The sequence below is a fragment of the Notolepis coatsorum genome (assembly GCF_963971535.1).
Source record: "Notolepis coatsorum genome assembly, chromosome: 4".
NCBI classification, from domain to species: domain Eukaryota; kingdom Metazoa; phylum Chordata; class Actinopteri; order Aulopiformes; family Paralepididae; genus Notolepis; species Notolepis coatsorum.
Window position 1 is genome coordinate 165,994,861 of NC_140168.1, and position 12,389 is coordinate 166,007,249.

Here is a 12,389-nt window from a genome sequence, read left to right on the forward strand (position 1 = left end):
CATATTCGCTGGGTCGCTTGCTTTGGACTTCATTAAGATTCTGAGCCAATGAGCAAACTCTGTCATCTGCATAACTATCCAAAGATCCTCTGGAGCGCCTTATTAAATCCAGAGGTTGGGTTCGGGGAAGGAATGATACGACGTTTGGAAACCCAGTGCGTGCGTCAGCTGCCTGCGTCTGTCACGTGACTTTCATCCAGAATGTCCCTGGCAGTGCTGTAGTACTCGAGTCCAGGACTCGTGACTCGACTTGGACTTGAGTACTGATGACTCAGACTTGGACTTGAGTACTGATGACTCAGACTTGGACTTGAGCATTGACTGCATTCGGACTCTGAAGGTGCAGACGAGGACTTGGACATGTTAATTGATAAATACTAGGTATGTCCGATATTATCGGCCTACCGATATTATCGGCCGATATTGGCATTCAAATGTGATATCGGAAAATATCGGTATCGGTTTAAATTTTCTATTTATTTTTTATTATAATTTTTTGTACATTTCTATAACCTTTATTTACCCAGGCAAGCAAGTAAGAACAAATTCTGATTTTATTTATTGTCAAAAGTATGCATAATGTTGTGTTAATTCCACAACAAGAGATATGTAACGTTAATTACCTGAAATTATTCCGTTTTTTGGGGGGGGGGGGGGGGGGACCCTGCATATATCGGTATCGGTTGATATCGGTTGATATCGGTATCGGAAATTAAGAGTTGGACAATATCAGTATATCGGTATCGGTAAAAAAGCCAATATCGAGCATCCGTAATAAATACAGTATATATATATATATTTTATATTTTGTAATAGGCCTTAATCATTTGGCATAAGATATTGATGGCTTGTGCATTTGTTTGGCTATTGTGTCACAAAATAAATAAATAAAACGGTGACCGCTGTGTCATTTATGTTTAATGTAGACCTTTTTTTATTTGTATGTCAGCTCTTTGACTGCCAGAGTGGAGTGGACTCAACCTTGATGACTTGGACTCGGACTAGGGTAAATGGGACTGGACTCAGACTCGGCTCGGGATCTTCTTTGGTGACTCAGACTCGGACTCGAACACTGGGGACTCGAGACTCGACTCAGACTTGAGATTTAGGGACTCGACTACAACACTGGTCCCTGGCGACTCTCCCATCCATCCTGTCTTTAGCCAATGACTCCCCTCATCTGTGGATTGAACAGGTCTGTGTCATGTCTGTTAACCGCCACAAGGGGCATATTGACATAATTGGCAACAACATGTCCTGAGTCTGGTGCTTTGTATCTAAAGATTCATATCAGAACTCTTCTCTTCTCCAGAAAAGCTTGCCTGCCCACCAGAAAAGGGTTTGACAGTTTCTTCGGATCTTTGACAGGAAGTGTTGATTACTACAGGTAACATTGAGGTATCATATTTTCTACCTACAGTATATTTAACCTGTTAGTCGACAAAGAACACATTCCTATTTACAGAAATTACCTACAAGCACAATACACTGTAATGATAATGTTTCTAACAACTTTGTGGGCCCTGTGAAGGCATGGGAAGGCCCTTTGAATACCTGTAAACATTTTGTATGGGCAACACATTCTAACCACTGATTCTTGTGGTTATATTCTAAGTTAGAATATAGCCTACAGTAAATCAAATACAAATTTCAAATCAAATGTATTTGTATAGCCCGAGATCACATGGAATAGCCCCATGGGCTGTACAAGTCTTCTTGTACAAGTCGAGAAGAAACATCACAAAAGATCAAAAACTAAAAAACACAATAAAATCCAAATATGCAACACACCCAGACTTTCACATTCTATCCATTATATCCATTTTAATCCATTATAATCCATTATATCCATTATAATCTATTATATCCATTATAATCACTATATTGGATAGAATGGGCCTTTCCCATAGCGTAATGAAGATACTACATCTGTCTGTCTATCCGTCCCCAGCTATGGATCGTGCGATGGCCCGGGCCTGTGCGGGTACGATCTCCATGACGATGAGGGCGTGGCTTGGGGCCAGGAGGGCAGGTACTCCACCCTGCTGTACACACAGAGGGTCCGGAAGATTCTGGAGGCTCACAACTCCTCAGCCACACCCCTTTTCCTGCTGCTTTCCCTGCAGGTACCATATTATGTATTATTATTATTATTATTATTATTATTATTATTATTATTATTATTATTATTATTATTATTATTATTATATATTAGTGTGCATATTAGCACACATTCAGCTCATGGGAGAGCGTGGGGGCATACAATTAATGAATGTTGATGAGAGCCTTGACGTAAGTGGTTGTAGCTATGGCTGTGGGGGTGCTGGAGACATGATCTAATATAGCTTTTTATACACCTGAGTCTCCTGAACACGGAGAGACCAATCCCAAGTTGATCAGCACTTTCTCTGCCGAGCTATAGTCACTTTTCCGCACCTACTCCCGAACTCTGCATGCGCTGATTGATAAACCTAGATCTCTGGACAATCCAGAGAGACTCCCTGGGCAATCTGCACATGCAGAGTTCGGGGAGTAGGTGTGGAGTTGGGGTTGGTCTCTCCGTGGCTCAGGCATATAAAAAAGTATATTGGATCATGTCTCCAGCACCCCCACAGCCATAGCTACAACCACTTAAGTCAAGGCTCTAATCAACATTCATAAATTGTATCCCCCTGCGCTCATCCATGAGCTCAATGTAACGTGGAAGTGCAGTGGTCTATTTCAAGTTCAATTTATTTGTATAGGACAAATATCAATACATGATCTTAATCTTGCTACTTTCAGCAGGCAGTGTACTACTATACACAGTCCAAGTCAAATGTACAGTATATCTTGCGTTCAGAATGATCAAGTTTAAATCAATATCATTTAAGTCAAATTGTCAGATTCGTTTACTGACCATACAACTTGTTTCAAGGCATTCACTTTAAAGGTGCTATAGATAACATTCAGCCACCAGCATGTCATTTATCCAATCAGGTGCATTCCACGAGGGGACATGGGAAGTAGGGTGGGGATACATGCAACATGTAAACAACAACATTCATATTGGACCCACTAATATTTTTTTTATGAGAAATTCATTAATCAATACTTTGTTTGGGGGGAAAGCAATACCTTTATCCCCACCTTTCTAAAGCTCTAATGTATAATTTTTCTTTAAATGATTACTCTACATAAAGATTATTTACAGCACCTTATAAACAAGTAGCCTACGAATAACAAACTGACTACAATTTGCTTTCTACAAGTGGCTTTATTACAAAGGGTAAATGGCTGCATTTATATAGCAGCTTTTATCCAAAGCGCTTTACAATTTGTTCCTCACATTTGACCCATTCACTCACACTGTCACACACCGACGGTGGAGGCAACCATGCAAGGTGCCAACTTGGTCATCAGGAGCAGTTAGGCGTTCAAATCATTAAATCAAATAAAATGTATTTGTAAGGCCCGACAACACACGTTAATGTCCCCATGGGCCGGACACGTCTTCTTTAAACAAGTCAAGAAGAAACATCACAATAAATCAAGAACAAAACAAAAACACCATCAAGTCCAATTTTTTTTAAATAAATAAAAGAAATTAATGCAACACTCCCAGACATACCCCACGCGAAGGTACGGAAAAACTCACTAAAACCTAGCAATAGGACAAAATGCACCACAGGCAATGTGGAGGAGAGAAACCTTAGAGGGGCCGTTCAAGGGGGGGGGATCTCCCTTCTTAGATGTCGGTGATAGTGGGGTTAAGTGTCTCGCTCAAGGACACTTCTACACGCTGCCCGGGAGGAGCGGGAATCGAACCGGGAACCTCCGGATGTGTGTGTGTGTGTCAGTGTCAGTGCTGTCGTACTCGAGTCCTGGGCCCTATTCCCCGTACCTGGTTCAACTAAGTCGATCAAAAGTCCCATTATCCAGATTCAATTAACCCGATGTTTGAATCCGGGCTTTCCCTGTTCCTCGAACGCTGATTCAGTCTCGTTCATTCGAACCAGACTTGATACTCAGGATAAGTGCGTGCGGCCGCCTCACATGAAAAGACAGCAGGTGTCGATCGCAGAAATCCTGATTTTCTAAAGGCATTGATTGATTGATTGATTGATTGATTGATTGATTGATTTAAAACTTTATTAACAAGATTGCAGAATGGGTACAATACAGTACGGCTCAATAGCCTCGCCGACAAGTTAAATGCATAATCTATAGGCACATTTTAAATCCCTCATTACCCCAATCAATCAGATTATATTTATTTAAATGTGCCTATAGATTATGCATTTATTTAATAATCGAATGAGATCTTGCTAGCGAAAATAATTATTTCAACTCTTTCAGAATAAGTATACAAAAACAAGCCCAAAGATAAAGAGTATATCTAATTGATACGAATTAATAGATACTTATGAGGATATCTGTACTGTATGCGCTTAGGTATCATGTAATATAATAAATACATCGTTCCTAAAGTTTTCAGGCCGCAACCCCCGAAATAACGGTGTCAGAGAGCCGCGACCCCCACTATTATATAGAGGTGGTTGAAACATGCAAACGTTCACACGCACACATATGCATTGGAGGCTTTTAACACGCACAATAACTACACAAAATAACACAATAATCAAACAACCATAAAATGAATACATATAGCGTGTTTCATTTAGAAGGCTATAATGTTCAACTCACCGAATGAGATGGATGGGCATAGTCTGGGTTTAATTTTGGAGACAGCGACTCGGAGATCATCCTCCACATTCATTCAGACGTGATCTGTACTTATTTTTTATATAAGTCAGTGCAGATAATGTTTTTTTCGAATAGGTAGGTATAGCTGTGCGTATTCCCCCTCAATTGATATCTAGTCGGCATCGGAGGTGGGCAGCGATCTGGGACGCATTCTCCATCAGAAACAAGCGCGCCTCATCCCGCAGCTCAAACAGGTGTCGTGCAGTATACGAAATCCATAGGCTGAATATGATTTATTATCAGCATTTTAGGTCTATTATTTTACATTTCAAAATCATTTATTTTACCAGTTTAATGTATTTTAATTGTTTTAAATTATAGGCCTATTTCACACATTCTATGAAATCAATACATTCTGGAAATCATCTCACGAAAACATTATTCAGAATGGTATAATGGGATCAAAGAGCACCTACGGGAGGCTGCAATTCGAAACTGGCCATCGTAAAAAATGCCCAAACACCCCCTCCCAATGTACAGTTTCCTCCCCCTCATATATATATTTTCTGTTAGGATCTCTGTTTAACAGTACTGTATATTTGCATATCTTGTATGTCACAAATGTAACAGTACTGTATATCTGTATGTCATGTATGTCATAAATGTCATGATATATATCTGTATATCTGTATGTCATGTATGTCATAAATGTCATGATATATATCTGTATATCTGTATGTCATGTATGTCATAAATGTCATGAATTGAAAATGGGGGACCCTGATGTAAACAAGACGAAAGTCTTTCTCTGGGTCTGCATCCCCTTAACAATTGTGTGTATTGAGCCGTACTGTATTGTACCCCATTCTGCAATCTGTTAATAAAGTTTCCAATCAATCAATCAATCTCTGAGGAAGGGAGCTGCCATTTTGTTCCGAGGGAGTGGCCAGCTTATATCCAGCTAACTCAACTAAACCTGCTCTGGAGCAGGTTCAAACTTTTCGATCTGTTGCCATAGCGACTTAGAAAATCCGACGTCGGGGAACGGAATTGTCTGGCTTAAGTCGAGCTATGCTGAAAATTATCCGGCTAACTCAGTTAGCCAGGTACGGGGAATAGGGCCCTGGCCTGATTTTCAGGACTCGTGACTCGACTTGGACTTGAGCTCGGACTTGTTCATTGATAAATACAGTTATTAATTTGTTTCTAATCATTTGGCATCCGATATTGATGGCTAGTGCATTTGTTTGGCTATTGTGTCACAAAGTAAATTAACTCCCTTTGAAATGGTGACCGCTGTTTAATGTAGACCTTTTTTTATTTGTATGTCAGCTCTTTGACTGCCAGAGTGGAGGTGACTCAACCTTGATGACTTGGACTCGGACTAGGGTAATGGGGACTTGACTCGGGCTCTTTGGTGACTCAGACTTGGACTCGGACACTGGGGACTCGAGACTCGACTCGGACTTGAGATGTAGTGACTCGACTACAACACTGGTGTGTGTTCATGAAGACCCTGTCTTGTGTCCCCCAGGCTGTGTGTGTGTGTGTGTGTGTGTGTTCATGGAGACCCTGTCTTGTGTCCCCCAGGCTGTGTGTGTGTGTGTGTTCATGAAGACCCTGTCTTGTGTCCTCCAGACTGTGTGTGTGTGTTCATGAAGACCCTGTCTTGTGTCCTCCAGGCTGTGTGTGTGTGTTCATGAAGACCCTGTCTTGTGTCCTCCAGGCTGTGTGTGTGTGTGTTTATGAAGACCCGGCTGTCTTGTGTCCTCCACGCTGTGTGTGTGTGTTTATGAAGACCCTGTCTTGTGTCCCCCAGGCTGTGTGTGTGTGTTCATGAAGACCCTGTCTTGTGTCCCCCAGGCTGTGTGTGTGTGTGTGTTCATGAAGACCCTGTCTTGTGTCCTCCAGGCTGTGTGTGTGTTTATGAAGACCCTGTCTTGTGTCCTCCAGGCTGTGTGTGTGTGTTCATGATAGGGCTGACCTTCGATTTTATTTTTTGGAATTCGAAGCGTCGGGGCCAAGATTCGATTTTAATTCGAAGCTTCAAAATAAAAAAAGGTATTTTTTAATATACATATATTTTTTTTATGTTGTGGGACTTGTACAGCACTTTGTTCAACTTTGTCAGTGGTGTAAAGTTTAAACCTTTTTAAATCTTAGACAAACTAAACACTTTGCTTTCATGAAATATTGTAAGCCGTCATTTGAGGCTTTATAAAAGCAGCACAATGAACACAAATCTGTCAGTGCCGAGTCCGACCTCATCTTAAATAACAAACAGTACTTACAAAATAAGAAATTGTCAAAATTGTCTGAATTAGACCAGCAATACCTTAACTCATCATTTACAAAAGAAGAGGTTCTGGCCACAATTAAGTTAATGCCCATAAATAAAAGCCCAGGACCAGATGGTTTTTCTGCTGAATTTTATAAAGAATTTTGGACTGAACTTCATCCCATTTTTATGGCAATGATGTATAATTTCTGTCACAACAGAATACTCCCTCAATCAATGAACCTAGCACATATCACAGTATTGCACAAAAGTGGCAAAGATCCTTTAAATTGTTCATCATATAGACCTATTAGTCTTTTAGATCACGATTACAAGATTATAACCAAATTATTAGCAAAAAGACTAGAAGATATTTTGCCTAAATTGATTAATCCAGACCAATCAGGTTTCATAAAAGGGAGATATTCTGCTGACAATATAAGGAGACTTTTAAATGTAATAAATCATCAGGAAATTCTATGTTAAACTAGGAGATCACATGTCTGATATATACGACAACAACTATGGAGTTGCACAAGGGAGTTGCTTAGGTCCTTTACTCTTCTCCCTTTACATGTTACCGCTGGGTGATATCATCAGAGAACATAATGTAGATTTCCATAGCTATGTGGATGATACACAACTGTACATATCTGCTGAACCAAATGATACAGCGATTAGCTCCATTACAGACTGCTTACTGGCAATAAATAAATGGATGAGTAAGAACTTCCTGAAACTAAACGAGAACAAAACTGAAATTCTAATTATCGGCTCAAACTAAAAAAGAAACATTAATAAAGAACCTGGGGGGACTAACCCCTTGGATCAAATCTGAGGTCACTAGTCTTGGGGTTGTCATAGATTCAGAACTGAACTTCAATTCTCATATTAGCAAAGTGACGAAAACATCGTTCTTCCATCTCAGAAATATAGCAAAAGTACGACCATTTATTAATCAGAACGATGCTGAGAAGCTAATTCATGCATTCATATCTAGCCGGTTAGACTACTGTAATGCACTTTTCACAGGTCTCCCTAAGAAAACCACAGAGAGGCTTCAGCTAATCCAAAACTCTGCAGCCCGATTGCTAACTAGAACCAAAAGGAGAGAGCACATTAGTCCAGTCTTAGCCGCTTTACACTGGCTTCCTGTAACATTTAGAATTGACTTTAAGGTCCTTCTCCTTACATACAAAGCTCTAAATGGACAGGGACCTAGCTACATCGCCAACACTCTAATAAATTACACACCAGCAAGAACACTGCGATCATCAGCTGCTGGACTACTAGAGGCACCCAGAAGCAGTCAAAAGAGGATCGGTAATGCAGCCTTTATCAACTATGCCCCAAAACTATGGAACAAACTACCCCAAAACATCAGGGAAGCCAACTCGCTAGACATCTTTAAAAGACAGCTTAAAACTCTCTTTGCTCAGGCATTTCACTGATAGATATCTGCTACCACCTAGTGGCAAGAGGAAACATCAGGGATATCCTGACACAACTTGTATTTATTCTTACCCTGCCTACTCTTTTACACTGCCTATCAAATTCATGTGTCGGTTATTGCACTTTTTACTTCTTACTGATGACTATTTTTAAACTGAATAATTTTAAACTATTCTTATTATTTGCTATGCTCGCTCATGCCTGTATTTTATTTTTTTTTATGTCCGTCGGTTAGTGCACTTTTTAATTACTGAATAGAGAGCCTATTAGGATGCTAGATCCTAATGTGAAACACTATGCTTATGGCAGATCAATCAGCATGGATTGTCTGTAAACTTTAATACATGGCAGTTTGGTTTGTTAGAACAGACTGTAATCTTATGCTTATGGCAGATCAATCAGCATGGATTGTCTGTAAACTTTAATACATGGCAGTTTGGTTTGTTAGAACAGACTGTAATCTTCACTTGAACCAGGTTAACTGTGTCCTGGCTGTTAGTAGAACCAGGTTAACTGTGTCCTGGCTGTAGCATTGTAGAACCAGGTTAACTGTGTCCTGGCTGTAGTAGAACCAGGTTAACTGTGTCCTGGCTGTTGTAGAACCAGGTTAACTGTGTCCTGGCTGTAGTAGAACCAGGTTAACTGTGTCCTGGCTGTTAGTAGCGGTTAGTAGAACCAGGTTAACTGTGTCCTGGCTGTAGTAGAACCAGGTTAACTGTGTCCTGGCTGTTAGTTAGGGGTGGGAATCATCAGTTTCATCACGATACGATACAATATCGATTCTTTGGACAACGATACGATATTTGCCGATATCACAAAGTCTGCCACGATACGATACGATTCAATTCAGGTGCCTGCGATCGATATGAGGCGATATTATGTGCCCATTTAACACAATCAGTCACATTTAGATCAACTAAAAAAAGGCTACGGAAATATCAATTGATGTATTTATTTTTGAGCTCTTCCAGACATTTAAATGAAAAACAATCTATTGTTTTTAATACAAATAGACCTCCTGTTCACTTTTGTTTTTATATATTGAGCTTTAACACACACACAGACACACACAGACACACACACACACACAGTCCCCCCACAGCCCCCACCCCTCCTCCTTCCAAGTCCCCTCTTCACTCTCCTGTTCTCTCTCACGGTTAGCTGCTTAGCTTTTAAGCAGCCAACGCGACGTTCATTTAGATATTTAACGCGACGTTGGCATAAAGGAATGGCGACGATGCAACGCCTGTTATATGCATTTGACCCGTTGCGGGGAAAAAACTGCACAGACTTATATCGGCTCGCAAAATAGACGCTCTGTAGTGCTTTACAGCAGACGCAAACACTGCTGTAATGTGTACACGGAGTTTCACAATACTGGGCGCCGGCGGATATGACTCGCGGGGATTTTCAAAATAAGAGTATCGCAATATGAATCGATCTTTTTACGTTGCGTCGATCCTATTTGATTATTGATAATAGATCGATATATCGATCTGGATCGATGTATTGTCCCACCCCTACTGTTAGTAGAACCAGGTTAACTGTGTCCTGGCTGTAGCATTGTAGAACCAGGTTAACTGTGTCCTGGCTGTAGTAGCTTATGGCAGATCAATCAGCATGGATTGTCTGTAAACTTTCACTTGCTTATGGCAGATCAATCAGCATGGATTGTCTGTAAACTTTATGCATTGTTGTCACTTGCCATATCTTGCTATGCTCGCTCATGCCTGTATTTTTTATGTCCGTTCTATTTTATAATTTTTATTTTATTTAATTTTTATTTTACTATTTTTAAACTGAATCATTTTAAACTATTTTTACTATTTGTGTTACTGAAAACTGTAAGCGGAGAGCCTATTGGGATGCTAGATCCTAATGTGAAACACTGTGATTCTACCTGTCTATCTTTTTATGCTCGCTTATGCCTGTATTTTTTACTGTTGTGAAGCACTTTGAACTGCAACCTCTGTATGAAAAGTGCTATACAAATAAAGTTATTATTATTATTTATTATTATTTGGACACCAGTCGGAGCCCTTCTCTGCTCCTATCACTGGACGCAGAGAAGGCCTTCGATAGGGTTGAATGGAACTTTCTTTTTTCTATACTTGACAAGCTTAATATGGGACCAAACTTTATCGCTTGGAATAAAGCAATCTATAAAAATCCTAAAGCAGCTGTCATTACCAATGGAGCTTCCTCTGATTTTTTTGCACTAACGAGAGGGACAAGACAAGGATGCCCACTGTCGAGTTCACTCTTCGCGATGGTGATTGAATTGCTGGCGTCATGTGTACGAGACAATATTAACATTAAAGGACTGAAAATGAATAAGGAGGAACATAAAATATCCTTATACGCAGATGACATTATTTTATACATAAAAGACCCAGAACAGTCCTTATCACACTTATATAACGAAATAGAACAATTTGGAAAATACTCTGGATATAAGTTAAACTTTAATAAATCAAATGCTTGTCTCCTGCATATGACCCCAACCGAAACGATGTATAAAACATATCCTTTTAATTGGTCTCCAGAAGGGTTTAAATATTTGGGAATAAACATTACACCGCAACTAGAGAACTTGTACAGGGAAAACTATTGTCCTCTTATAGAAAAGATAAAAAATGATTTGTGTAAATGGTCCGCGCTCCCATTATCTCTGCTGGGAAGAATAAATGTAATAAGAATGAACGTCCTTCCAAGACTAAATTTCCTTTTTCAAATGTTACCATGTTACTTATCTACAGAATTTTTCAAATCTATGAATAGACCCATCTCAAAATTTATTTGGTGCAACAAAATGCCTAGGATAAAGTTATTGACACTTATGAAGCCAGAATCCATGGGAGGTCTCGGTCTCCCCAACCTCCAACATTATTTTTGGTCAGCCCAATTAAGAAATGTACTGTCATGGTCGTTGGGAAGACGGGACTCACAGTGGTTTCAGTTAGAAGCTAAATTTGTTGACCCGTTACCATTGGACTCTCTCATATTTATAAAACAATTTAAAAAGATAAGAAACATAGGTAATTGCTTCACTGTTTTTAACACACTATGTGCTTGGAAGGACTGCTAAAAAAACTGGGTATCACCAACTGTACCTCCATATACTCTCCTATCTATCACAATCCTGATCTAGATAAACATCTAAGATCAATTAATATACTCAAATGGGCTCAGTTGGGGATAAGTCAATTCAAAGACCTGTTTCATACAAATATGCAGTTAAAATCATTTATGGATTTAAGAACAGAATATGCCATCCCAAATACTGATTTCTTTAAATATTTACAAATGAGAAACATTATACACATACTGAGAAGTGAAAATAAACTAAGACTAGAATTACATGAAATAGAAGAAATACTAATGTCATCGACCACAATTAAAGGTAAAATTAGTGAATTTTATGACATCTTCTCCAAAGAATGTCACTCATCTTTTTTGCCTTTGTTGAGGATCTGGGAGACAGACCTAACCATGAAATTTGAAGAAAATACATGGCTAAATATTTGTGATAGAATACACTTTCCATTTACAAGTAACAAAATCAAAGAAGCTAATTTTAAATGTATCCATAAATTGTATCTAACTCCAATAAAAATGCATAAAATGTCTAGAGATAATTCAATAAACTGTCCTAGATGTAAAACTAACGAAGGAACATTTCTACACATGTTTTGGCACTGTGATAAACTAAAACGATTCTGGAATTGTATTCATTCATTTACAAAATCTGTATTAGAAACGGAATTTGACTTGTCTCCATGTGCCTACTTACTAAATGAATTACCAGAGATCCAGATGGATCCAAAAAAATATAGACTGCTGATTGTTATAACATACTTTGTCAAATGTATTCTCCTGTTTTGGAAAAATGACTCTTCGCCCACTTTTGAGATGTTTCAAGATCAGATATCCCAGCTTCTTCCACTGGAGAGATTGACCTTGGAGGAGCGCG

General features: G+C 39.3%; 1 protein-coding gene across 2 annotated transcripts in view; it reads left to right on the forward strand.

Moving 5' to 3' along the window:
- Nucleotides 1–12,389, forward strand: part of LOC311227058 (arylsulfatase I-like) — an 83,083-nt gene that overhangs the window by 45,495 nt on the left and 25,199 nt on the right. For both annotated transcript variants that reach the window (XM_084312575.1, XM_084312576.1), the window contains exons 5-6: nt 1,313–1,387; nt 1,952–2,126. In XM_084312575.1, coding sequence (XP_084168701.1) covers nt 1,313–1,387; nt 1,952–2,126 — 250 coding nt within the window. The remainder of the gene's footprint in view (nt 1–1,312; nt 1,388–1,951; nt 2,127–12,389) is intronic.